At 40.6% G+C, this 27,992-nt stretch overlaps 1 protein-coding gene across 1 annotated transcript in view; it reads left to right on the forward strand.

Moving 5' to 3' along the window:
* The first annotated feature begins 1,235 nt into the window (after positions 1–1,235).
* LOC140281736 (uncharacterized) overlaps positions 1,236–27,992 on the forward strand; it is a 72,107-nt gene continuing 45,350 nt past the window's right edge. The window contains exons 1-4 of the mRNA XM_072376224.1: positions 1,236–5,834; positions 5,914–6,011; positions 6,167–6,357; positions 6,511–6,592. Of these exons, the coding sequence (XP_072232325.1) occupies positions 1,236–5,834; positions 5,914–6,011; positions 6,167–6,357; positions 6,511–6,592 (4,970 nt within the window). The remainder of the gene's footprint in view (positions 5,835–5,913; positions 6,012–6,166; positions 6,358–6,510; positions 6,593–27,992) is intronic.

The following is a 27,992-nucleotide window of genomic DNA, read 5'->3' on the forward strand; positions in this document are numbered from 1 at the left end:
TTAACGTGAATGCCGATCTTGATGTCATTGTGAGCAATGTGACAATTGCCAAGCAGCCTTTCAAACCACTGACCCGTCAAGACCGCGATGACTTGTGCAAAAAATTAGGACTGTCAAAAGAAAAAGCTGACAAAGACCAAATGATAGCTGACGTGGATGATATGGGGTGTCCTTGCAACATTAAAAGCATAAAACCAGATGGAAACTGTTTTTTTCGTTGTCTGGCCTTCAGTGTTTGTCACGATGAGGAGAAACATTTGAAAATAAGACGGGCTGTTGTACGACACCTCCAGAACAACAGTGGTAAATTTGCACAGTATTTAAGAAATGAATATACATCTGTGCAGGACTATGTCACAAAATCAAGGATTTACTACTGTGGGACCTGGGCAAAGGAGATCGACATATTTGCTGCCGCCGATTTATTCCAAACTGCTATCTTCACATTAAATGATGGGAGATGGAACATGCACAGACCTACTGTACAACCATGCATTCAGAACTGTATATATTTAAGTCACACTGCCAATCATTATGAGGTTGTAACATGTGTCAAAAACAGGAATACACAGAGTCCTTGTGCCGGAACATGCCAGTCTATCGACTATGGACAGTTAAGACCCCAGCGGAAGAGAAAGTTCACTGAGTCAGACAAGAAAGCAGAAAAAGAACGTCTACGATGCAGTGACATCAATGTGAAGAAACGAAAAATTGAGACTGAAAAGACAAAATATAATGAATATGAGTGCATTAGGAATTCCAAATGTGAGACATCTCGTAAACATTTTCATAAGAACAGAAAAAATTCTGAGTTTCGGAAAAAGAAATGTGATTATTTCAACACAAACTATGGGACCCAAGAGCAGTTCAAGGCACATATACTTGCACAGCGTAAAAATAAATATGGTACTGATCCAAATTATAAAAAATCAAAGTGTGATTCCTCAAAAAACACTTATAAGACAAACATCTCGTTCCAACATAAAGTTCGTGATTATAGTCATACGAAATACAAAAGCAACATCGTCTTTCAAAATAAAGTTCGTGATTATAGTCATACGAAGTACAAAAGCAACATCGTGTTTCAAAATAAGGTTCGTGATTATAGTCATACGAAGTACAAGAGCAATATCGTGTTTCAAAATAAAGTCAAGGAGAATATCAAGATGAAATATCATGAAAATGATGAAATGCGCGAAAACAAAATTAAGACTAGCAATGACACTTATGCAAATATGAGAAAGAAGCAACAAGACATTGACTTTGTCATTGGTCAGTTTCGTCAAGACGTCAGCCGTGGTCCTGAATACGTATGCTCTGTTTGTCATCGCTTACTTTTCAGGAAACAAGTGATTGAGTGTAAAAGAAGTCATTATGAAAGCAAAAGACCAGAGGTTGCTGCACTGGCAAAGCGGTGTATAACATTACAATATTTACATGTTTGTGATACTGAATGTGGGCAGGAATGTCATTTGTCTGATAGTCCTTTTAGCAAATTATGGGTTTGCCATTCCTGCCATCAAAAAATGCTTAGAGGAAAACTACCAGAAGAGAGTGTCACCAACAACATGTATTTGGATGAAATTCCACCTGAACTGAAATGTCTGAACTCTTTGGAGGAACATCTCATTGCTCGTCATATTCCCTTCATGAAGCTGCTGTGTTTGCCCCGAGGACGCCAAAGAGCTTGCCATGGTCCATGTGTCTCTGTACCTGTTGATAACAGTAGCGTGACAAATATTCTTCCAAGGAATGAGGGTGATGACAAAATGATAAGAGTCAAACTCAAACGGAAGTTGACATACAAAGGTCATTATGAGTACATGTATGTTCACACTGATCGTGTAAGGAATGCACTGAGATATTTGATCACAAACAATAAGTGGTATGATGATGTGATTTTTAATGATGAATGGGTAAACACTCTGAATGGAAGTGATGAATGCGAGGCAAATGAGGACACCGAAGAGCTGACAGCTAACAGTGATGATGAAAATAACCTTGAAGAGCAAGCAGAGGAGGAACTGACCTACATTAAAGACCAGGGTGGCCTCTTGTCAGACACATCATTGCAACCTGTCAATCTGGGTTCAGAGATCATTGATCAGAATTTCCAGGATATACTGAGCGTGGCACCAGCTGAAGGTAACAGTCCTGTTCGGTTGCTATCTGATAAAACCAACGAGGCCAAATGTTTTCCTGTTCTGTTTCCATTGGGTGGACCTACATTCCATGATGAAAGGGAATCAAAAATAACTCTGTCACGTTACCTGAACTGTCGCATTCTCAATGCTGATGGACGTTTTGGTCGCAACACAGACTACATTTTTTATGCACAATACATGTCAGAAGTGCATCAAGTCATATCTGGTGTATCAGTGGCAATGCGCAAAGGTGGTGGCAAGTCATCTCTGAAAGAAGTATCAGACCTGTTGTTGAACTCAGATTCACTAAGTAAAATATTACGAAATGATGAAGGGTACAAGTTCTTGCGAGGAATTCGTGGAACCCCACCTTACTGGATGTCAGTACAGAAAGATTTGTTCAGTATGATTCGACAACTATCAATTCCAACGTTTTTCATAAGCATGTCAAGTGCCGATCTGAGATGGCCCGAAATGCTTGGTTCTCTTTTGAGGTTGGAAGGAAAAGAAACACCTGTGGAGGATCTTGACTGGTCTGACAAATGTGCGCTGATTGGAAGAAATCCAGTTACTGCAGCAAGAATGTTTGATCATCGATGGCATTGTTTTCTTCGTGATGTAATCATGTCACCAGCTGAACCCATTGGGAAAATAAAGGACTACTTCTATCGAGTTGAATTCCAACAGCGTGGTTCTCCTCATGTTCACTGTTTGTTTTGGGTGGAAAATGCACCAAAGATTGATAAAGACAGTGATGCCGATGTGGTAACTTTCATAGACAGATACATTTCATGTGAGATTCCACCAGAGTCTGATGCAGAGCTTCATGAGGTTGTGAACAGTGTACAAAAACATAGCACCAAACACTCAAAAACATGCCGTAAGAAAAAAACTGTGTGTCGATTCAATTTCCCACGACCTCCATCAAGCCGTACTTTCTTTACAAGAAGTGGGAACTCAGAGGACTTGAGTGGAAAAGATGACAATACCAATGCCAATGCAATCATAAAGAAAGTGAAAACAGCGCTGGACAATCCTGACCTGAATTATGATACAGCTGATGCTTTTTTTGAGTCTCTTGGGATACATCAAGGCCTGTTTGAGAGAGCATACAGCATATGTTCCAAAAAGAAAAGCATTGTCCTTAAGCGAAATCCTTCTGAAATTTGGGTGAACCAGTACAATAAAGACTTACTGCGTGCTTGGCAAGGAAACATGGACATTCAGTTTGTCACCGATGCCTTTTCTGTTGTGGTCTACATACTGTCATACATCACAAAAGCAGAGCAGGAAATGGGTTTGCTGTTACAGCGTGCACAGAATGAGGCGAGGAATGGCAATCTTGATGCAAAAGCTGCGTTCAAACAGCTCGGCAGTGTCTACTTGCACAACAGAGAAGTTTCAGCTCAAGAGGCAGTGTATAGATTGACACGTATGCACTTAAAGGAATGTTCTCGGGAAGTACAGTTTATTCCTGTCGGTGAAAATCCTGTTAGGATGAGTTTGCCTTTGCATGTGCTCCAAGCTAAAGCTCAGCTCCAACAGTCTGATGATGAGAGTAGCATTTGGATGACTAATGTGGTGGAACGGTACAAGAGCAGACCTCGATCAGCAGAAATGGAGGAGTTATGCCTTGCCAGCTTTTGCTCTCAATACAGAGTTATTTCAAAGTCTGAGGGTTCACAACAAAGAGAATCACATGACATAATACAACTCAACAACAACCGTGGTTTCATCAGAAAAAGGACCAGAACACAGCCTGCTGTTGTGAGGTATCCCAGGTTTTCACAGACAAAAAATCCAGAACAGTACTTTCATTCATTGCTGCAGCTGTTTTTGCCCTATTATGAAGACTTGCACCTCAGACCACCTCAGTTTGATACATACGAACAGTTTTACAGAAGTGGCGCGGTGAAATGTGGCACTGACATTGAAAAAGTGCAATCAATTGTGGATTCCAACAAAGCTTTATTTGAAAAAGAAAGCGATGAGATTGACAAAGCCAAAGAATTGCTGGATAACGACATTGATTTAGAAGACGCTTGGGCTCAGATATGTCCGGAAACAGAAAGGGAACGTCTCAGTTGTTTGGATATCATGAAACACAAAGCTGTAGATGATGAGGAAGGCAGTGATGATGTTGGTGATCTTATTCCTGACCTGACAGCAAACCCAAAGACAACATGCACTTTGGAAACTAATCACATGACAATGCCCCGAGAGGCTGCACTAGGTTTATTGCGAACATTGAATGAAGAACAGGCAACAATATTTTATGCTGTTCGTCAGTGGTGTCTGCAGATACTCTTTGGACAGAATCCTGAACCGTTGCGATTGTTCATTACTGGTGGAGCAGGAACAGGTAAATCCCATTTGATCAAAGCCATCCACTATGAATCTACACGACTGCTGTCACAAATTGCTGACAATCCAGAGGATCTGACTGTGCTTCTTACAGCACCCACTGGTGTGGCTGCATATAACATTGGTGCTGCAACTATTCACAATACATTCTCCATTGGTGCAAATGTTAAACTGCCTTATCAACCTCTTGGTGATGAGAAGGTCAATACTTTAAGGATGAAAATGCGAAACTTGCACATTTTGATCATCGATGAAGTGTCCATGGTTGACCACCGTCTTTTGTCCTACGTTCATGGCAGACTACGTCAAATCAAACAGACTGGTGATTATTCTTTGTTTGGAAATGTTTCCCTGATTTGCGTGGGTGACTTCTTTCAGTTGAGACCTGTCAAAGGCACACCTCTTTTTTCTGACAACACAGAAGTCAACATGTGGGACAACAACTTTGAAGTTGCGGAGCTTACTGAAGTTTTGAGGCAAGAAAATGCAGATTTTGCAGAGATGCTGAATCGCCTCAGAGTTCGTAAAAAGAATGAATGTCTCAGTGCTCGTGATGTCCTTGCATTAAAGCAACGTGAAACTGGTGAAGGCTCCACAGACATTCACATATATGCTACAAATGCAGAGGTTGATAAATACAATATTACTAGATTGCAAGAACTTTGCCCAGATGCAATCAGCATAGATGCCCAAGATTTTACACGGAGTCCCAAAACTGGAAGAATGGAACCAAAACTAGGCTTCCATACAAAGGTTTTCAATTCATGCTTGCCAAGGTGTGTGTCATTGGGCATTGGTGCAAAGGTGATGTTGAAGAAAAATATAGACGTGTCTGACGGCCTTGTCAATGGTGTGTGTGGTACGGTTGTGGAAATTATTAATGGTGAAGATGAGGATGACATTCCTATTGCTATCCATGTTGAATTTGAAGACCCTAATGTTGGAAAGATGCAGAGGTCAAAATCCAAAAGAAGTTCTGAACGCTCTACAATTGTGGAGGTACAAGAGGATCAAGTATCAAATGCTGGTGGAATACGAAGGCAATTTCCTCTCACCCTGGCTTGGGCAATGACAGTACATAAGTGCCAAGGCCTTACTGTGGACAGAGCTGTTGTATCACTCAACAAAATCTTTGCTGCAGGGCAAGCGTATGTTGCATTGAGTCGGGTGAGAACTGTTGATGGACTGATTATTGAGGACTTCAAAGAAGCAGCTATATTTTGTGATGACAAAGTAGACACAGCCATGAAAAGCTTGCCAAAGTTCAACTTTAAAAGTATTGGTTCAGCTGACATTGATCCGGTCTGCACAATTGCACTCCACAATGTACAGAGTTTGAATGCTCACTTTGACGACATGCGATCCCACAAAACCCTCATGAAAGCTGACTGTATTTGCTTAACAGAAACATGGCTCAATGCAGACAGCAAAGACCAACCACAACTACCGGGATATGTCTTTAATCACAATCCAAGACAGAACTGTTACGATGACTCTGACACAGTTTTTACAGCATTGAAACATCAGCAAAGAGGAGGAGTTGGTTTGTATTATTCAGACAACATTGATGTGCAGGTGTCAATTCCAACGAGATGCAACTTGGAATGTTTGTATTTCCATATATCTCATGTAAATTTGACTGCTGTTGTTTTGTACAGGCCAACTTCCTACAAGATTGACATGTTTCGACAGCAGTTATCACAGGTCGTCTTTGAACTTGAGAAGCATGCAGGGAGGAAGGTGATCATGGGAGACTTCAATGAGGACGTCTTTGTTTCGTCTACTGTGGCAAAATTCCTGGAACAACATGGATACACTCAACATGTCCAAGCAGCTACAACAGAAAGAGGTACGTTAATAGATCATGTGTACTGTAAAGATGTAGGAGATGTTGTTGTCGATGTTGTACAGACATACTACAGTTTCCATGAAGCAATTCTTATCTCACTGTTGTAATATTTGTGTTTGCAATGTGAATTATCCACCATTATATGTACTGTAGATGTTCCGTCCGCTATTTGGGGTTTGGGGGGGTCGCAAGGAGGGAGCGATATACAGGACGGCTCCTTGCAGGGAGTGGGAGGGTATGTAATCTATTTTCCAAAAGAAGTTTTGTGTTTTGGAGACCAGGGCTGGTTAGCATGCAAAGGAAAAAATAATGTGAGTGTCTGTCTGATATTTTGTGATCTTCGCAAGTGCAACCCCAGCTATCACAGATACTTAGTAACTTTCTCCCTCTCTTTCAGTTCATCATTGACAGATTAGTTGGCACACAATTATGTTCATGCTTTTGGAGTGGGTTACTGTTAAGATCTTAACAGATCTTAACAAGTGGGCCCATTCAAGACTACAGTCATTTTACTCTTAGTTTATTTTTAGTCACTGCCCCATAGTCACTGCACTTGCACTTTATCTCCTGTATTGACTATCCTTGCATCAACTAGCCCTGGTCTCCAAATAAAAGCACAAAAGAACAATATCTAAACATAAACTAGGTGAAAATGTAATGTATTGTCTTGATAAATAAATTATATGCTCAGTCAGCTCATTTGAAGCCATTGAATCATTAGGCCTATCTAATTATAAAGTGAATATAAGGACTTTTAAAAATGTGTTTTATCCATTACAGTTCCTGGCTTATTTGAGATTTAGATCAATATACTGTGTGTTCTTTTTAAAAACATAAGTTATTTTTTTAAAGGAAAAAGCCATACATATTAAAAGTTTGAGACACAACCTTCTTTTGGAAAATGTGTTACTTCATTTCATTCTTATTTCTTTGTTTTTACAAATCATCACAAGTGGGCAGGCATGGCTATACTGTAATCTCTGTCTTTTTCTGTCATTCAGCTGTCCAATCAGCACTATGTTCACCTTCCTTCTAAAAAACTGTTACACTTTGTATGCAGCATCTTTTTTTTGTTGGTTATCTTTGTAATAACAAAGATAAAGATATTTTAAACATAAAGTCCTGCTCACTTGTGATCCAGTTTTGTAAACAGGGTATTTTAACACTGTGTACTATTTTATAATAATGTTTCTATTGTACACTATTTTATAAGGTTAATTTAATGTAAAAATTCTGTTTTGACAGTTATGGGACCATTCACTGCATTAATTGTGTGCGTGAGTGAGTAACACAAGGCTATCACATTTGCCTTAATTTTCAGTAACTGTGTTGTGTGTCCCATTGAAGATGAATTGTTTTTAGGCTTTTTTGGTTTACTTGTTGTTTTTATTTCATCACTTTGCATTTGTAATAGAGTTAAGTATTACTTAAGGATTACTTAAAAATGGACAGTTGTTTTGCAAAAGCCAACTAAGGAATTTTTCCCACTTTAAGGTGCACAACAAAATGTTTGTAAGCTTACTGATGTCAAAGAACTGTACAAATCATGTTTTCCCAAAACTTAAAAAGCTGTGTGGACCTTGCCTATCTACCTGGTTAAATTCCCATGGGATACACAGATGATGAAACCGGCAAAGACTTTTGAACATCGGCAATACAACCTGCCAAAGCAGCTGTCACTCATTTGACTTTTGCATCCTTGGTGCTTTGCAAAGCTGAAATGTCTTCATCTGTGCCCTGGAACTTCAAAAGAAACTACACCTCTTGAAAATATGATTATTGGAAACAGGGAATTTTGTGAGTATCTCTACTTCCACAATTAGAAATTCATGTATCTTTCACAAGATTTAATGAAGAAACATTGTTCTGTGTTTATTGCTCACAGTAGTGTTCCACCCGTGGTCCATGCCTGTATTTCCAACTGAACCCTGGCCGTCCAAGACCCATTTGAAGAAAAAAAATGACAGCAGTCTGAGTTAATAGTCCTTGATTTAATTTAATTCCGTGAGTATCAATTCATTCTTTTACTTTAAATAAATGTATAACCTATGTTTTTTTTGCCAATGCTGTAAATGTCTTTGTTTTATTCATCACTAGATGGATGTCCTACATCTGCAGCCCACTGAATGATTCGTACCAGCCACAGAACCTGTTGATGGTCATCGACCTTTACTATCCATGGTCATTCCTAAAGACTGCTGTGTTTCACTGTACACCTTCTGAACTACAGAAATCTGATTCCAAGAAATGTTTCTCAGTGACAAAACATGTAAGTATACAGACTGTTCCAAACTACATTTTAATTGTCATTTTTCTATGTTGTTCAATATTAGGAATGAAGTGATTTGTTCTGTTTGATTGGCCTGATGAGGAACATGTACCAACCTATCTAGTATGCATGTTTTGTGCGATTTTTCCTTACAACATATTGTTCATTGCCAGGAATACCTGTGCACTGACGGTCATGTCGCTTTAACAACATCCATGGAACAACAGGACAACACTGTGCTATGATCACCAGCATGGAAGATCTTCTCAACTCGACTGCTCAGAGCCGATGGATATAATCTGTGGACGTATCAACACAGCTCTGAAGTTGATCTGGCTGCTTAACGTTTGCTGCAGACACTTGCTGAGACTGTCTGGACCACTCTCCTATCTCCTCTTCTTCTTCTGCAGCTACAAATATTCAAGACATCAACTCCATGCTTGCTTTTGTGACTCTTATAAACGGTGAAGGTGCTGACTGCTCCTGCAGTCAAATTGGTTGTGCATACTGCAAAGTCTGTATGTAATGAGGTATTTGTTTTAAAGGATCATTTCATTTAACCTCAGCTGAAATTTATGTTCATCACAGAGTCCTTGCTCTGACGACATAGTCCCTGGGGAACTCCGCACTGTACTTAATGCTTTCACTACATCAAAACTAGATTATTGCAACTTACTTTATACAGACCTTACTCAAATCACCTTAAGCTGGCCTTACACTATACTTTTTTTCAGTCTTAAGAGTCTGAGATTAGATTTGATAAGTCCTGCCGAAATCTGAAGTAATGACAGAAACACAGCACACTGCCTTTCGTCTAGTTACATATTGAGCGAGTATGACTGGACAATCTCAAACTAGTGAGCTGTTATCTCACAGTAGTCTTTCACAAATCTTATACAAATCTTTTTCATGTCTTTCGGTGTAAAGCCAGTTTTACCCACAGTACATCGTGTCCAGGATGCAACTGTCATAAGTACAAAAACACGGAATAGTTCACTCTTGTTTTTATTAAGCTGCAATCGCTGGCGGTGAAATTTAAGATACATTTTAAAATTCTTTTAATTAAAAAAAAAAAACAACAACATTGAATGTATTGCTTGTATGCTTCTAAATTTATCACTGACTTAGTAAGACCTTATTCTGCATCTAGTTAAATAATCCTCCGAAAACCTTGTCTCAATTCCCTTTTCACTTAAAAAAAAGGGGGAACATTCTCTGTGGTTACACTCATGCTTTGGGATGATCTCATTCATATCAAATGTTGTACAACTACAAATAGTTTTGTTGATTTGTTTATTTTCTTATTAAAAAATTGTTTAAAATACTCTTGATCATTTTTTTATTTGTATCATTGCTAAGATACAGTATATGCCCACATAAGATACCTATATCTTCCAATCGTCACCCAAATTTTTGGGTCTCTCAAAAAAGTGGTCACGGGTTTGTCAGAAGTTTGAAGTGAAAACATCAAATGGTTGCCAAGATATGGCCTCACTCATGTTCAGCGGTGTTAGCGTTTGATTGGCTGCTACAGGTAAACGGAAGCTAGATTAAAAAATACACATGACAGCTTTTATGAGGCTTAGTCTAAAGAATCTATGTGTCAAGTCCCGTGGAAGTCAGAAAATCTGGGTGACCTGAAATGCTTTTTGAAGGTTTTTGATATAATTCAAAATGGCGGAGAATCCAAGATGGCGCAAATGACGTCAGAGGTTGCCTTGACCTCATCTACATCCAGGGATTCCAACGGTACCTCATTTGTCCAGTTTGAACCAACGGCTCCAAAGTTATGACCAAATTGCATTTTTGATACTTATAGCGCCCCCTCTGGGTGGAAGTTCACCAGACTTCTTGGGCCTCTTAAAACCTTGGTCATGAGTCTGTGTTATGAGTTTAATGTCAAAAGATCAAATGGTTGCTGAGATATGGCCTAATGTCCTGTTTGGCGCATCAGCGCTGAGTTTGATTGGCTGCTACGGGGAAACGGAAGCGAATTTAAAAACACCACTTAATAGCTTTTATGAAGCTTGGTCTGAACATTCTATGTGTCAAGTCCCGTGAAAATCAAACAATCTGGGTGACCTGTAATGCGTTTTGAAGGTTTTTGATATAATTCAAAATGGTGGACAATCAAAGATGGCGCGCATGACGTCATATGATTGGTTGACCTTGGATATATCCAAGGATTACAACGGTACCTCATTTGTGAAATTTGGACAAACGGGTCCAAAGATATGAGCAAAAATGCATTTTTGCTAATTATAGCGCCACCTATAAGTCAAAAGTTTCCAAAATTCTTGGGCCTTTTCAAGATCAAATTATAAATATGTGTTATGAGTTTAATGTCAAAAGATTAAACTGTTGCTGAGATATGGCCTCACGTTCTTTTTGGCGTAGTCGCCGCCAGCTTTGATTGGTTGTAGTTAGTGAACAAAGTCGAAATTGAAGTAAAAAACGAGCAACTTTTGTGCGGATTGGTCGAAAGATACTCTGTGCCTATTTTGATGAGAATTGGTCAAAATTTGTGACCTGTGAAACTTTTTTAAGGTTTTCAACAAAATGCAAGATGGCGGAAAATCTAGTCAGACGGAAAATGACGTCATAGGGTGCGTTGGAATCGACATGATCCAAGGATTCCAACGATATCTTGTTTTTGAAATTTGGATCAACGAGTCAAAAGTTATTTAGCTGAATGGGCTTCAAACTTTGACCCGTTGGTGGCGCTAGAGAGTTTTGAATTTGGGCACGAAATTTGTTGAATTTGCTAATGGGAATGTGCTAAATAGATGTGCCAAATTTCACAACTTTTTACCATTGCGTTAATGGGGCTGCCATAGACTTCAATTGCAGCGGAAAGTAGAAGAATAATAATAATAAGAAAAACTACTAAAACAATAGGGTTCTGCAGCTTCGCTGCTAGACCCCTAATAATAAGAAAAGCTACTAAAACAATAGGGTTCTGCAGCTTCGCTGCTAGACCCCTAAATATAGCTGCAAGCAGCGATGGCGGGGTCTAGCAGAACAGCAGGTAAGCCTGCGGCTGCTCAGGAAGGCATCATGAGTCCATAGACCAAGTTTGGCGTTTGAAATGAACTCGTCTTCATCCAGGGATTCCAACGGTACCTCATTTGTCCAATTTGAACAGACGGCTCCAAAGCTATGAGCAAAATGCAGTTTGTCTACTTATAGCGCCTCCACTAGGTGGAAGTGCAACAGACTTATTGGGCCTCTTAAAGACTTGGTCATGAGTCTGTGTTAGAAGTTTGATGTCAAAAGATTAAATGGTTGCTGAGATATGGCCTCACGTCCTGTTTGGCGCGTCATTGCTGAGTTCGATTGGCTGCTACGGGCAAACGGAAGCGAATTTAAAAATTTCACATAATAGCTCTTGTGGGGCATGGTCTGAAGATTTTATGTATCAAGTCCCGTGGAAATCAGACAATCTGGGTGACCTGTAATGTGTTTTGGAGGTTTTTGACATAATTCAAAATGGCGGACAATCCGAGATGGCGCGAATGACGTCATAGGATTCGTTGACCTCGGCTATATCCACGGATTACAACGGTACCTCATTTGTGAAATTTGGACAAACGGGTCAAAAGTTATGAGGAAAAATGCATTTTTGCTAAATATAGCGCCACCTATAGGTCAAAGTTCTCCAAAATTCTTGGGCCTCTTCATGATCGAGTTATGAATATGTGTTATGAGTTTGATGTCAAAAGATTAACCGGTTATTGAGATATGGTCTCACGTGCTTTTTGGCGTAGTCGCCGTCAACTTTGATTGGATGTACTGGGTGAACAAAGTCGAATTTGAAGTAAAAAACGAGCAACTTTTGTGCGCATTGGTCCAAAGATAATCTGTGCCAATTTTCATGAGAATTGGTCAAAATTTGTGACCTGTGAAAATTTTTTAAGGTTTTCAACAAAATCCAAGATGGCGGAAAATCTAGTTAGACGGAAAATTACGTCATAGGGTGCGTTGGAATCGTCACGATCCAAGGATTCCAACGATACCTTGTTTTTGAAATTTGGATCAACGAGTCAAAAGTTATTTAGCTGAATGGGCTTCAAACTTTGACATGTTGGTGGCGCTAGAGAGTTTTGAATTTGGGCACGAAATTTGTTGAATTTGCTAATGGGACTGTCCTAATTAGATGTGCCAAATTTCACAACTTTTTACCATTGCGTTAATGGGGCTGCCATAGACTTCAATTGCAGCGGAAAGTAGAAGAATAATAATAAATATAGCTGCGAGCAGCGATGGCGGGGTCTAGCAGAACAGCAGGTAAGCCTGCGGCTGCTCAGGAAGGCATCATGAGTCCACACACCAAGTTTGGTGTTTGAGATGAACTCGTCTTCATCCAGGGATTCCAACGGTACCTCATTTGTCCAATTTGAACCAACGGCTCCAAAGCTATGAGCAAAATGCAGTTTTTCTACTTATAGCGCCCCCTCTGGGTGGAAGTTCCCCAGACTTCTTGGGCCCCTTACAGACCTGGTCATGAGTCTGTGTTATAAGTTTGATGTCAAAAGATCAAATGGTTGCTGAGATATGGCCTCACGTCCTGTTTGGCGCGTCATTGCTGAATTTGATTAGCTGCTACGGGCAAATGGAAGTGAATATAAAAATTTCACATGATAGCTCTTGTGGGGCATGGTCTGAAGATTCTATATGTCAAGTCCCGTGGAGATCAGACAATCTGGGTGACCTGTAATGCGTTTTGAAGGTTTTTGACATAATTCAAAATGGCGGACAATCCAAGATGGCGCGAATGACGTCATAGGATTCGTTGACCTCGGCTATATCCACGGATTACAACGGTACCTCATTTGTGAAATTTGGACCAAGGGGTCGAAAGATATGAGCTAAAATGCATTTTTTCTAGATATAGCGCCACCTATAGGTCAAAGGTCTCCAAAATTCTTGGGCCTCTTCAAAATCGAGTTATGAATATCTGTTATGAGTTTGATGTCAAAAGATTAAACTGTTGCTGAGATATGGCCTCACGTCCTTTTTGGCGTAGTCGCCATCAAGTTTGATTGGATGTACTGGTTGAACAAAGTCAAATTTGAAGTAAAAAACGAGCAACTTTTGTGCGGATTGGTCTAGAGATACTCTTTGCCAATTTTCATGAGAATTGGTCAAAATTTGTGACCTGTGAAAATTTTTTAAGGTTTTCAACAAAATCCAAGATGGCGGAAAATCTAGTTAGACGGAAAATGACGTCATAGGGTGCGTTGGACTCGTCATGATCCAAGGATTCCAACGATGCCTTGTTTTTGAAATTTGGATCAACGAGTCAAAAGTTATTTAGCTGAATGGGCTTCAAACTTTGACCCATTGGTGGCGCTAGAGAGTTTTGAATTTGGGCACGAAATTTGTTGAATTTGCTAATGGGAATGTGCTAAATAGATGTGCCAAATTTCACAACTTTTTACCATTGCGTTAATGGGGCTGCCATAGACTTCAATTGCAGCGGAAAGTAGAAGAATAATAAATATAGCTGCAAGCAGCGATGGCGGGGTCTAGCAGAACAGCAGGTAAGCCTGCGGCTGCTCAGGAGGGCATCATGAGTACACAGACCAAGTTTGGTGTTTGAAATGAACTCGTCTTCATCCAGGGATTCCAACGGTACCTCATTTGTCCAATTTGAACCAACGGCTCCAAAGCTATGAGCAAAATGCAGTTTTTCTACTTATAGCGCCCCCACTGGGTGGACGTTCACCAGACTTCTTGGGCCTCTTAAAGACTTGGTCATGAGTCTGTGTTATAAGTTTGATGTCAAAAGATTAAATGGTTGCTGAGATATGGCCTCACGTCCTGTTTGGCGCGTCATTGCTGAGTTTGATTGGCTGCTACGGGCAAACGAAAGCGAATTTAAAAATTTCACATAATAGCTCTTGTGAGGCTTGGTCTGAAGATTCTATGTGTCAAGTCCCGTGGAAATCAGACAATCTGGGTGACCTGTAATGCGTTTTGGAGGTTTTTGACATAATTCAAAATGGCGGACAATCCGAGATGGCGCGAATGACGTCATAGGATTCGTTGACCTCGGCTATATCCACGAATTACAACGGTACCTCATTTGTGAAAGTTGGACAAACGGGTCAAAAGTTATGAGGAAAAATGCATTTTTGCTAAATATAGCGCCACCTATAGGTCAAAGTTCTCCAAAATTCTTGGGCCTCTTCAAGATCGAGTTATAAATATGTGTTTTGAGTTTGATGTCAAAAGATTAACCGGTTGCTGAGATATGGTCTCACGTGCTTTTTGGCATAGTCGCCGTCAACTTTGATTGGATGTACTGGGTGAACAAAGTCGAATTTGAAGTAAAAAACGAGCAACTTTTGTGCGGATTGGTCCAAAGATAATCTGTGCCAATTTTCATGAGAATTGGTCAAAATTTGTGACCTGTGAAAATTTTTTAAGGTTTTCAACAAAATCCAAGATGGCGGAAAATCTAGTCAGACGGAAAATGACGTCATAGGGTGCGTTGGACTCGTCATCATCCAAGGATTCCAACGATGCCTTGTTTTTTAAATTTGGATTAACGAGTCAAAAGTTATTTAGCTAAATGGGCTTCAAACTTTGACATGTTGGTGGCGCTAGAGAGTTTAGAATTTGGGCACGAAATTTGTTGAATTTGCTAATGGGAATGTGCTAAATAGATGTGCCAAATTTCACAACTTTTTACCATTGCGTTAATGGGGCTGCCATAGACTTCAATTGCAGCGGAAAGTAGATCAATAATAAATATAGCTGCAAGCAGCGATACGGGGTCTAGCAGAATAGCAGGTAAGCCTGCGGCTGCTCAGAAAGGCATCGTGAGTCCATAGACCAAGTTTGGTGTTTGAAATGAACTCGTCTTCATCCAGGGATTCCAACGGTACCTCATTTGTCCAATTTGAACAGACGGCTCCAAAGCTATGAGCAAAATGCAGTTTTTCTACTTATAGCGCCCCCTCTGGGTGGAAGTTCCCCAGACTTCTTGGGCCTCTTAAAGACTTGGTCATGAGTCTGTGTTAGAATTTTGATGTCAAAAGATCAAATGGTTGCTGAGATATGGCCTCATGTCCTGTTTGGCGCGTCATTGCTGAATTTGATTAGCTGCTACGGGCAAATGGAAGTGAATATAAAAATTTCACATGATAGCTCTTGTGGGGCATGGTCTGAAGATTCTATATGTCAAGTCCCGTGGAGATCAGACAATCTGGGTGACCTGTAATGCGTTTTGAAGGTTTTTGACATAATTCAAAATGGCGGACAATCCAAGATGGCGCGAATGACGTCATAGGATTCGTTTACCTCGGCTATATCCACGGATTACAACGGTACCTCATTTGTGAAATTTGGACAAACGGGTCAAAAGTTATGAGGAAAAATGCATTTTTGCTAAATATAGCGCCACCTATAGGTCAAAGGTCTCCAAAATTCTTGGGCCTGTTCAAGATCGAGTTATGAATATGTGTTATGAGTTTGATGTCAAAAGATTAACCGGTTGCTGAGATATGGTCTCACGTGCTTTTTTGCGTAGTCGCCGTCAACTTTGATTGGATGTACTGGGTGAACAAAGTCGAATTTGAAGTAAAAAACGAGCAACTTTTGTGCGGATTGGTCCAAAGATAATCTGTGCCAATTTTCATGAGAATTGGTCAAAATTTGTGACCTGTGAAAATTTTCTAAGGTTTTCAACAAAATCCAAGATGGCGGAAAATCTAGTTAGACGGAAAATGACGTCATAGGGTGCGTTGGAATCGGCATGATCCAAGGATTCCAACGATACCTTGTTTTTGAAATTTGGATCAACGAGTCAAAAGTTATTTAGCTGAATGGGCTTCAAACTTTGACATGTTGGTGGCGCTAGAGAGTTTTGAATTTGGGCACGAAATTTGTTGAATTTGCTAATGGGACTGTCCTAATTAGATGTGCCAAATTTCACAACTTTTTACCATTGCGTTAATGGGGCTGCCATAGACTTCAATTGCAGCGGAAAGTAGATCAATAATAAATATAGCTGCAAGCAGCGATACGGGGTCTAGCAGAACAGCAGGCAAGCCTGCGGCTGCTCAGGAGGACATCATGAGTCCATAGACCAAGTTTGGTGTTTGAGATGAACTCGTCTTCATCCAGGGATTCCAACGGTATCTCATTTGTCCAATTTGAACCAACGGCTCCAAAGCTATGAGCAAAATGCAGTTTTTGTACTTATAGCGCCCCCTCTGGGTGGAAGTTCACCAGACTTCTTCGGCTTCTTACAGACTTGATCATGAGTCTGTGTTAGAAGTTTGATGTCAAAAGAGCAAATTGTTGCTGAGATATGGCCTCACGTCCTGTTTGGCGCGTCATTGTTGAGTTTGATTGGCTGCTACGGGCAAAGGGAAACGAAATAAAAACATCCACATGATAGCTCTTGTGAGGCTTGGTCTGAAGATTCTATGTGTCAAGTCCCATGGAATTCAGACAATCTGGGTGACCTGTAATGCGTTTTGAAGGTTTTTGACATAATTCAAAATGGCGGACAATCCAAGATGGCGTGAATGACGTCATAGAATTCGTTGACCTCGGCTATATCCACGGATTACAATGGTACATCATTCATGAAATTTGGACAAACGTGTCCAAAGATATGAGCAAAAATGCATTTTTTCGAAATATAGCGCCACCTATAGGTCAAAGGTTTCCAAAATTCTTGGGCCTTTTTACAATCAAGTAATAAATATATGTTATGAGTTTGATGTAAAAAGATTAAATTGTTGATGAGATATAGCCTCACGTTCTTTTTGGCGTAGTCGCCGCTAACTTTGATTGGTTGTAGTTAGTGAACAAAGTCGAAATTGAAGAAAAAAACGAGCAACTTTTGTGCGGATTAGTCCAAAGATAATCTGTGCCAATTTTCATGAGAATTGGTCAAAATTTGTGACCTGTGAAAATTTTTTAAGGTTTTCAACAAAATCCAAGATGGCGGAAAATCTAGTTAGACGGAAAATGACGTCATAGGGTGCGTTGGAATCGTCATGATCCAAGGATTCCAACGATGCCTTGTTTTTGAAATTTGGATCAACGAGTCAAAAGTTATTTAGCTGAATGGGCTTCAAACTTTGACCCGTTGGTGGCGCTAGAGAGTTTTGAATTTGGGCACCAAATTTGTTGAATTTGCTAATGGGAATGTGCTAAATAGATGTGCTAAATTTCACAACTTTTTACCATTGCGTTAATGGGGCTGCCATAGACTTCAATTGCAGCGGAAAGTAGAAGAATAATAATAAGAAAAGCTACTAAAACAATAGGGTTCTGCAGCTTCGCTGCTAGACCCCTAATAAATATAGCTGCAAGCAGCGATGGCGGGGTCTAGCAGAACAGCAGGCAAGCCTGCGGCTGCTCAGGAGGGGCATCATGAGTCCACAGACCAAGTTTAGTGTTTCAGATGAACTCGTCTTCATCCAGGGATTGCAACGGTACCTCATTTGTCCAATTTGAACCAACGGCTCCAAAGCTATGAGCAAAATGCAGTTTTGCTACTTATAGCGCCCCCCTTTGGGTGGAAGTTCCCCAGACTTCTTGGGCTTCTTACAGACTTGGTCATGAGTCTGGGTTATAAGTTTGATGTCAAAAGATCAAATCGTTGCTGAGATATGGCCTCACGTCCTATTTGGCGTGTCAGCGCTGAGTTAGATTGGCTGCTACGGGCAAAGGGAAACGAAATAAAAAATTCCAGGTGATAGCTCTTGTGAGGCTTGGTCTGAAGATTCTATATGTCAAGTCCCGTGGAGATCAGACAATCTGGGTGACCTGTAATGCGTTTTGAAGGTTTTTGACATAATTCAAAATGGCGGACAATCCAAGATGGCGCGAATGACGTCATAGGATTCGTTGACCTCGGCTATATCCAGGGATTACAACGGTACCTCATTTGTGAAATTTGGACAAACGGGTCCAAAGATATGAGCAAAAATGCATTTTTTCTAAATATAGCGCCACCTATAGGTCAAAGTTCTCCAAAATTCTTGGGCCTCTTCAAGATCGAGTTATGAATATGTGTTATGAGTTTGATGTCAAAAGATTAACCGGTTACTGAGATATGGTCTCACGTGCTTTTTGGCGTAGTCGCCGTCAACTTTGATTGGATGTACTGGGTGAACAAAGTCGAATTTGAAGTAAAAAACGAGCAACTTTTGTGCGGATTGGTCCAAAGATAATCTGTGCCAATTTTCATGAGAATTGGTCAAAATTTGTGACCTGTGAAAATTTTTTAAGGTTTTCAACAAAATCCAAGATGGCGGAAAATCTAGTTAGACGGAAAATGACGTCATAGGGTGCGTTGGAATCGTCATGATCCAAGGATTCCAACGATACCTTGTTTTTTAAATTTGGATCAACGAGTCAAAAGTTATTTAGCTGAATGGGCTTCAAACTTTGACATGTTGGTGGCGCTAGAGAGTTTTGAATTTGGGCACGAAATTTGTTGAATTTGCTAATGGGAATGTGCTAATTAGATGTGCCAAATTTCACAACTTTTTACCATTGCGTTAATGGGGCTGCCATAGACTTCAATTGCAGCGGAAAGTAGATCAATAATAAATATAGCTGCAAGCAGCGATACGGGGTCTAGCAGAACAGCAGGTAAGCCTGCGGCTGCTCAGGAAGGCATCATGAATCCACAGACCAAGTTTGGTGTTTGAGATTAACTCGTCTTCATCCAGGGATTCCAACGGTATCTCATTTGTCCAATTTGAACCAACGGCTCCAAAGCTATGAGCAAAATGCAGTTTTTGTACTTATAGCGCCCCCTCTGGGTGGAAGTTCACCAGACTTCTTGGGCCTCTTACAGACTTGATCATGAGTCTGTGTTAGAAGTTTGATGTCAAAAGATGAAATGGTTGCTGAGATATGGCCTCACGTCCTGTTTGGCGCGTCATTGCTGAGTTTGATTAGCTGCTAAGGGCAAACGGAAGTGAATATAAAAATTTCACATGATAGCTCTTGTGGGGCATGGTCTGAACATTCTATTTGTCAAGTCCCGTGGAGATCAGACAATCTGGGTGACCTGTAATGCGTTTTGAAGGTTTTTGACATAATTCAAAATGGCGGACAATCCAAGATGGCGCGAATGACGTCATAGGATTCGTTGACCTCGGCTATATCCACGGATTACAACGGTACCTCATTTGTGAAATTTGGACAAACGGGTCCAAAGATATGACCAAAAATGCATTTTTTCTAAATATAGCGCCACCTATAGGTTAAAGGTCTCCAAGATTCTTGGGCCTCTTCAAAATCGAGTTATGAATATGTGTTATGAGTTTGATGTCAAAAGATTAAACTGTTGCTGAGATATGTCCTCACGTCCTTTTTGGCGTAGTCGCCATCAACTTTGATTGGATGTACTGGTTGAACAAAGTCAAATTTTAAGTAAAAAACGAGCAACTTTTGTGCGGATTGGTCCAAAGATAATCTGTGCCAATTTTCATGAGAATTGGTCAAAATTTGTGACCTGTGAAAATTTTTTAAGGTTTTCAACAAAATCCAAGATGGCGGAAAATCTAGTTAGACGGAAAATGACGTCATAGGGTGCGTTGGAATCGTCATGATCCAAGGATTCCAACGATACCTTGTTTTTGAAATTTGGATCAACGAGTCAAAAGTTATTTAGCTGAATGGGCTTCAAACTTTGACATGTTGGTGGCGCTAGAGAGTTTAGAATTTGGGCACGAAATTTGTTGAATTTGCTAATGGGACTGTCCTAATTAGATGTGCCAAATTTCAAAACTTTTTACCATTGCGTTAATGGGGCTGCCATAGACTTCAATTGCAGCGGAAAGTAGAAGAATAATAATAATAATAATAAGAAAAGCTACTAAAACAATAGGGTTCTGCAGCTTCGCTGCTAGACCCCTAAATATAGCTGCAAGCAGCGATGGCGGGGTCTAGCAGAATAGCAGGTAAGCCTGCGGCTGCTCAGGAAGGCATTATGAGTACATAGACCAAGTTTGGTGTTTGAGATGAACTCGTCTTCATCCAGGGATTCCAACGGTACCTCATTTGTCCAATTTGAAACAGCGGCTCCAAAGTTATGAGCAAAATGCATTTTTGCTACTTATAGCGCCCCCTGTGCTTGGAAGTTCACCAGACTTCTTGGGCTTCTTACAGACTTGGTCATGAGTCTGTTTTAGAAGTTTGATGTAAAAAGATTAAATGGTTGCTGAGATATGGCCTCACGTCGTGTTTGGCGCGTCATCACTGAGTTTGATTGGCTGCTATGGGCAAACGGAAGCGAATTTAAAAATTTCACATAATAGCTCTTGTGAGGCTTGGTCTGAAGATTCTATGTGTCAAGTCCCGTGGAAATCAGACAATCTGGGTGACCTGTAATGCGTTTTGGAGGTTTTTGACATAATTCAAAATGGCGGACAATCCGAGATGGCGCGAATGACGTCATACAATTCGTTGACCTCGGCTATATCCACGGATTACAACGGTACCTCATTTGTGAAATTTGGACAAACGGGTCAAAAGTTATGAGGAAAAATGCATTTTTGCTAAATATAGCGCCACCTATAGGTCGAAGTTCTCCAAAATTCTTGGGCCTCTTCAAGATCGAGTTATGAATATGTGTTATGAGTTTGATGTCAAAAGATTAACCGGTTGCTGAGATATGGTCTCACGTGCTTTTTGGCGTAGTTGCCGTCAAATTTGATTGGATGTACTGGGTGAACAAAGTCGAAATTGAAGTAATAAACGAGCAACTTTTGTGCGGATTGGTCCAAAGATAATCTGTGCCAATTTTCATGAGAATTGGTCAAAATTTGTGACCTGTGAAAATTTTTTAAGGTTTTCAACAAAATCCAAGATGGCGGAAAATCTAGTCAGACGGAAAATGACGTCATAGGGTGCGTTGGAATCGTCATGATCCAAGGATTCCAACGATACCTTGTTTTTGAAATTTGGATCAACGAGTCAAAAGTTATTTAGCTGAATGGGCTTCGAACTTTGACATGTTGGTGGCGCTAGAGAGTTTTGAATTTGGGCACGAAATTTGTTGAATTTGCTAATGGGACTGTCCTAATTAGATGTGCCAAATTTCACAACTTTTTACCATTGCGTTAATGGGGCTGCCATAGACTTCAATTGCAGCGGAAAGTAGATCAATAATAATAATAATAGGAAAAGCTACTAAAACAATAGGGTTCTGCAGATTCGCTGCTAGACCCCTAAATATAGCTGCAAGCAGCGATACGGGGTCTAGCAGAATAGCAGGTAAGCCTGCGGCTGCTCAGAAAGGCATCGTGAGTCCATAGACCAAGTTTGGTGTTTGAAATGAACTCGTCTTCATCCAGGGATTCCAACGGTACCTCATTTGTCCAATTTGAACCAACGGCTCCAAAGCTATGAGCAAAATGCAGTTTTTCTACTTATAGCGCCCCCTCTGGGTGGACGTTCACCAGACTTCTTGGGCCTCTTAAAGACTTGGTCATGAGTCTGTGTTAGAAGTTTGATGTCAAAAGAGCAAATGGTTGCTGAGATATGGCCTCACGTCCTGTTTGGCGCGTCATCGCTGAGTTCGATTGGCTGCTACGGGCAAACGGAAGCGAATTTAAAAATTTCACATAATAGCTCTTGTGAGGCTTGGTCTGAATATTTTATGTGTCAAGTCCCGTGGAAATCAGACAATCTGGGTGACCTGTAATGCGTTTTGGAGGTTTTCGACATAATTCAAAATCGCGGACAATCCGAGATGGCGCAAATGACGTCATAGAATTCGTTGACCTCGGCTATATCCACGGATTACAACGGTACCTCATTTGTGAGATTTGGACAAACGGGTCAAACGTTATGAGGAAAAATGCATTTTTGCTAAATATAGCGCCGCCTATAGGTCAAAGTTTTCCAAAATTCTTGGGCCTCTTCAAGATCGAGTTATGAATATGTGTTATGAGTTTGATGTCAAAAGATTAACCGGTTGCTGAGATATGGTCTCACGTGCTTTTTGGCGTAGTCGCCGTCAACTTTGATTGGTTGTAGTTAGTGAACAACGTCGAAATTGAAGAAAAAAACGAGCAACTTTTGTGCGGATTGGTCCAAAGATACTCTGTGCCAATGTTCATGAGAATTGGTCAAAATTTGTGACCTGTGAAAATTTTTTAAGGTTTTCAACAAAATCCAAGATGGCGGAAAATCTGGTTAGACGGAAAATGACGTCATAGGGTGCGTTGGAATCGTCATGATCCAAGGATTCCAACGATATGTTGTTTTTGAAATTTGGATCAACGAGTCAAAAGTTATTTAGCTGAATGGGCTTCAAACTTTGACCCGTTGGTGGCGCTAGAGAGTTTTGAATTTGGGCACCAAATTTGTTGAATTTGCTAATGGGAATGTGCTAAATAGATGTGCTAAATTTCACAACTTTTTACCATTGCGTTAATGGGGCTGCCATAGACTTCAATTGCAGCGGAAAGTAGAAGAATAATAAATATAGCTGCAAGCAGCGATACGGGGTCTAGCAGAACAGCAGGCAAGCCTGCGGCTGCTCAGGAGGGCATCATGAGTCCATAGACCAAGTTTGGTGTTTGAGATGAACTCGTCTTCATCCAGGGATTCCAACGGTACCTCATTTGTCCAATTTGAACCAACGGCTCCAAAGTTATGAGCAAAATGCATGTTTGCTACTTATAGCGCCCCCTCTGGGTGGAAGTTCACCAGACTTCTTCGGCTTCTTACAGACTTGATCATGAGTCTGTGTTAGAAGTTTGATGTCAAAAGAGCAAATTGTTGCTGAGATATGGCCTCACGTCCTGTTTGGCGCGTCATTGTTGAGTTTGATTGGCTGCTACGGGCAAAGGGAAATGAAATAAAAACATCCACATGATAGCTCTTGTGAGGCTTGGTCTGAAGATTCTATGTGTCAAGTCCCATGGAATTCAGACAATCTGGGTGACCTGTAATGCGTTTTGAAGGTTTTTGACATAATTCAAAATGGCGGACAATCCAAGATGGCGTGAATGACGTCATAGAATTCGTTGACCTCGGCTATATCCACGGATTACAATGGTACATCATTCATGAAATTTGGACAAACGTGTCCAAAGATATGAGCAAAAATGCATTTTTTCGAAATATAGCGCCACCTATAGGTCAAAGGTTTCCAAAATTCTTGGGCCTTTTTACAATCAAGTTATAAATATGTGTTATGAGTTTGATGTAAAAAGATTAAATTGTTGATGAGATATAGCCTCACGTTCTTTTTGGCGTAGTCGCCGCTAACTTTGATTGGTTGTAGTTAGTGAACAAAGTCGAAATTGAAGAAAAAAACGAGCAACTTTTGTGCGGATTCGTCCCAAGATACTCTGTGCCAATTTTCATGAGAATTGGTCAAAATTTGTGACCTGTGAAAATTTTTTAAGGTTTTCAACAAAATCCAAGATGGCGGAAAATCTAGTTAGACGGAAAATGACGTCATAGGGTGCGTTGGAATCGTCATGATCCAAGGATTCCAACGATATGTTGTTTTTGAAATTTGGATCAACGAGTCAAAAGTTATTTAGCTGAATGGGCTTCAAACTTTGACCCGTTGGTGGCGCTAGAGAGTTTTGAATTTGGGCACCAAATTTGTTGAATTTGCTAATGGGAATGTGCTAAATAGATGTGCCAAATTTCACAACTTTTTACCATTGCGTTAATGGGGCTGCCATAGACTTCAATTGCAGCGGAAAGTAGAAGAATAATAAATATAGCTGCAAGCAGCGATGGCGGGGTCTAGCAGAACAGCAGGCAAGCCTGCGGCTGCTCAGGAGGGGCATCATGAGTCCACAGACCAAGTTTAGTGTTTCAGATGAACTCGTCTTCATCCAGGGATTGCAACGGTACCTCATTTGTCCAATTTGAACCAACGGCTCCAAAGCTATGAGCAAAATGCAGTTTTGCTACTTATAGCGCCCCCTGTGGGTGGAAGTTCCCCAGACTTCTTGGGCCTCTTACAGACTTGGTCATGAGTCTGGGTTATAAGTTTGATGTCAAAAGATCAAATCGTTGCTGAGATATGGCCTCACGTCCTATTTGGCGTGTCAGTGCTGAGTTAGATTGGCTGCTACGGGCAAAGGGAAACGAAATAAAAAATTCCAGGTGATAGCTCTTGTGAGGCTTGGTCTGAAGATTCTATATGTCAAGTCCCGTGGAGATCAGACAATCTGGGTGACCTGTAATGCGTTTTGAAGGTTTTTGACATAATTCAAAATGGCGGACAATCCAAGATGGCGCGAATGACGTCATCGTATTGGTTGACCTCGGCTATATCCAGGGATTACAGCGGTACCTCATTTGTGAAATTTGGACAAACGGGTCCAAAGATATGAGCAAAAATGCATTTTTTCTAAATATAGCGCCACCTATAGGTCAAAGGTCTCCAAAATTCTTGGGCCTCTTCAAAATCGAGTTCTGAATATGTGTTATGAGTTTGATGTTAAAAGATTAAACTGTTGCTGAGATATGGCCTCACGTCCTTTTTGGCGTAGTCGCCATCAATTTTGACTGGAGATACCGGTTGAACAAAGTCAAATTTGAAGTAAAAAACGAGCAACTTTTGTGCGGATTGGTCTAAAGATACTCTGTGCCAATTTTCATGAGAATTGGTCAAAATTTGTGACCTGTGAAAATTTTTTAAGGTTTTCAACATAATCCAAGATGGCGGAAAATCTAGTCAGACGGAAAATGACGTCATAGGGTGCGTTGGAATCGTCATGATCCAAGGATTCCAACGATACCTTGTTTTTGAAATTTGGATCAACGAGTCAAAAGTTATTTAGCTGAATGGGCTTCAAACTTTGACATGTTGGTGGCGCTAGACAGTTTTGAATTTGGGCACGAAATTTGTTGAATTTGCTAATGGGACTGTCCTAATTAGATGTGCCAAATTTCACAACTTTTTACCATTGCGTTAATGGGGCTGCCATAGACTTCAATTGCAGCGGAAAGTAGATCAATAATAAATATAGCTGCGAGCAGCGATGGCGGGGTCTAGCAGAATAGCAGGTAAGCCTGCGGCTGCTCAGGAAGGCATCATGAGTCCACACACCAAGTTTTGTGTTTGAGATGAACTCGTCTTCATCCAGGGATTCCAACGGTACCTCATTTGTCCAATTTGAACCAACGGCTCCAAAGCTATGAGCAAAATGCAGTTTTTATACTTATAGCGCCCCCTCTGGGTGGAAGTTCCCCAGACTTATTGGGCCTCTTACAGACTTGGTCATGAGTCTGTGTTAGAAGTTTGATGTCAAAAGATCTAATGGTTGCTGAGATATGGCCTCACGTCCTGTTTGGCGCGTCATTGCTGAATTTCATTGGCTGCTACGTGCAAAGGGAAATGAAATAAAAAAATGCACATAATAGCTCTTGTGAGGCTTGGTCTGAACATTCTATATGTCAAGTCCCGTGGAAATCAGACAATCTGGGTGACCTGTAATGTGTTTTGAAGGTTTTTGATATAATTCAAAATGGCGGACAATCCAAGATGGCGCGAATGACGTCATAGGATTCGTTGACCTCGGCTATATCCACGGATTACAACGGTACCTCATTTGTGAAATTTGGACAAACGGGTCAAAGGTTATGAGGAAAAATGCATTTTTGCTAAATATAGCGCCACCTATAGGTCAAAGTTCTCCAAAATTCTTGAGCCTCTTCAAAATCGAGTTATGAATATGTCTTATGAGTTTGATGTCAAAAGATTAACCGGTTGCTGAGATATGGTCTCACGTGCTTTTTGGCGTAGTCGCCGTCAACTTTGATTGGATGTACTGGGTGAACAAAGTCGAAATTGAAGTAAAAAACGAGCAACTTTTGTGCGGATTGGTCCAAAGATAATCTGTGCCAATTTTCATGAGAATTGGTCAAAATTTGTGACCTGTGAAAATTTTTTAAGGTTTTCAACAAAATCCAAGATGGCGGAAAATCTAGTTAGACGGAAAATGACGTCATAGGGTGCGTTGGAATTGTCATGATCCAAGGATTCCAACGATACCTTGTTTTTTAAATTTGGATCAACGAGTCAAAAGTTATTTAGCTGAATGGGCTTCAAATTTTGACATGTTGGTGGCGCTAGAGAGTTTTGAATTTGGGCACGAAATTTGTTGAATTTGCTAATGGGACTGTCCTAATTAGATGTGCCAAATTTCACAACTTTTTACCATTGCGTTAATGGGGCTGCCATAGACTTCAATTGCAGCGGAAAGTAGAAGAATAATAAATATAGCTGCAAGCAGCGATACGGGGTCTAGCAGAATAGCAGGTAAGCCCGTGGCTGCTCAGGAAGGCATCATGAGTCCATAGACCATGTTTGGTGTTTGAGATGAACTCGTCTTCATCCAGGGATTCCAACGGTATCTCATTTGTCCAATTTGAACCAACGGCTCCAAAGCTATGAGCATTATGCAGTTTTTCTACTTATAGCGCCCCCTCTGGGTGGAAGTGCACCAGACTTCTTGGGCTTCTTACAGACGTGGTTCTGAGTCTGTGTTAGAAGTTTGATGTCAAAAGAGCAAATGGTTGCTGAGATATGGCCTCACGTCCTGTTTGGTGCGTCATCGCTGAGTTTGATTGGCTGCTACGGGCAAATGGAAAGGAAATAAAAAAATCCAGATAATAACTATTGTTTGGCTCAGTCTGAACATTCTATATGTCAAGTCCCGTGGAAATCAGACAATCTGGGTGACCTGTAATGCGTTTTGAAGGTTTTTGACATAATTCAAAATGGCGGACAATCCAAGATGGCGCGAATGACATCATAGGATTCGTTGACCTCGGCTATATCCACGGATTACAACGGTACCTCATTTGTGAAATTTGGACAAACGGGTCCAAAGATATGAGCAAAAATGCATTTTTTCTAAATATAGCGCCACCTATAGGTCAAAGGTCTCCAAAATTCTTGGGCCTCTTCAAAATCGAGATATGAATATGTGTTATGAGTTTGATGTCAAAAGATTAAACTGTTGCTGAGATATGGCCTCACGTCCTTTTTGGCGTAGTCGCCATCAATTTTGATTGGAGATACTGGTTGAACAAAGTCAAATTTGAAGTAAAAAACGAGCAACTTTTGTGCGGATTGGTCTAAAGATACTCTGTGCCAATTTTCATGAGAATTGGTCAAAATTTGTGACCTGTGAAAATTTTTTAAGGTTTTCAACAAAATCCAAGATGGCGGAAAATCTAGTTAGACGGAAAATGACGTCATAGGGTGCGTTGGACTCGTCATGATCCAAGGATTCCAACGATGCCTTGTTTTTTAAATTTGGATCAACGAGTCAAAAGTTAATTAGCTGAATGGGCTTCAAACTTTGACCCATTGGTGGCGCTAGAGAGTTTTGAATTTGGG

Source organism: Leuresthes tenuis, unplaced genomic scaffold (assembly GCF_036924035.1).
Source record: "Leuresthes tenuis unplaced genomic scaffold, fLeuTen1.0.hap1 SCAF_22, whole genome shotgun sequence".
Classification (NCBI taxonomy): domain Eukaryota; kingdom Metazoa; phylum Chordata; class Actinopteri; order Atheriniformes; family Atherinopsidae; genus Leuresthes; species Leuresthes tenuis.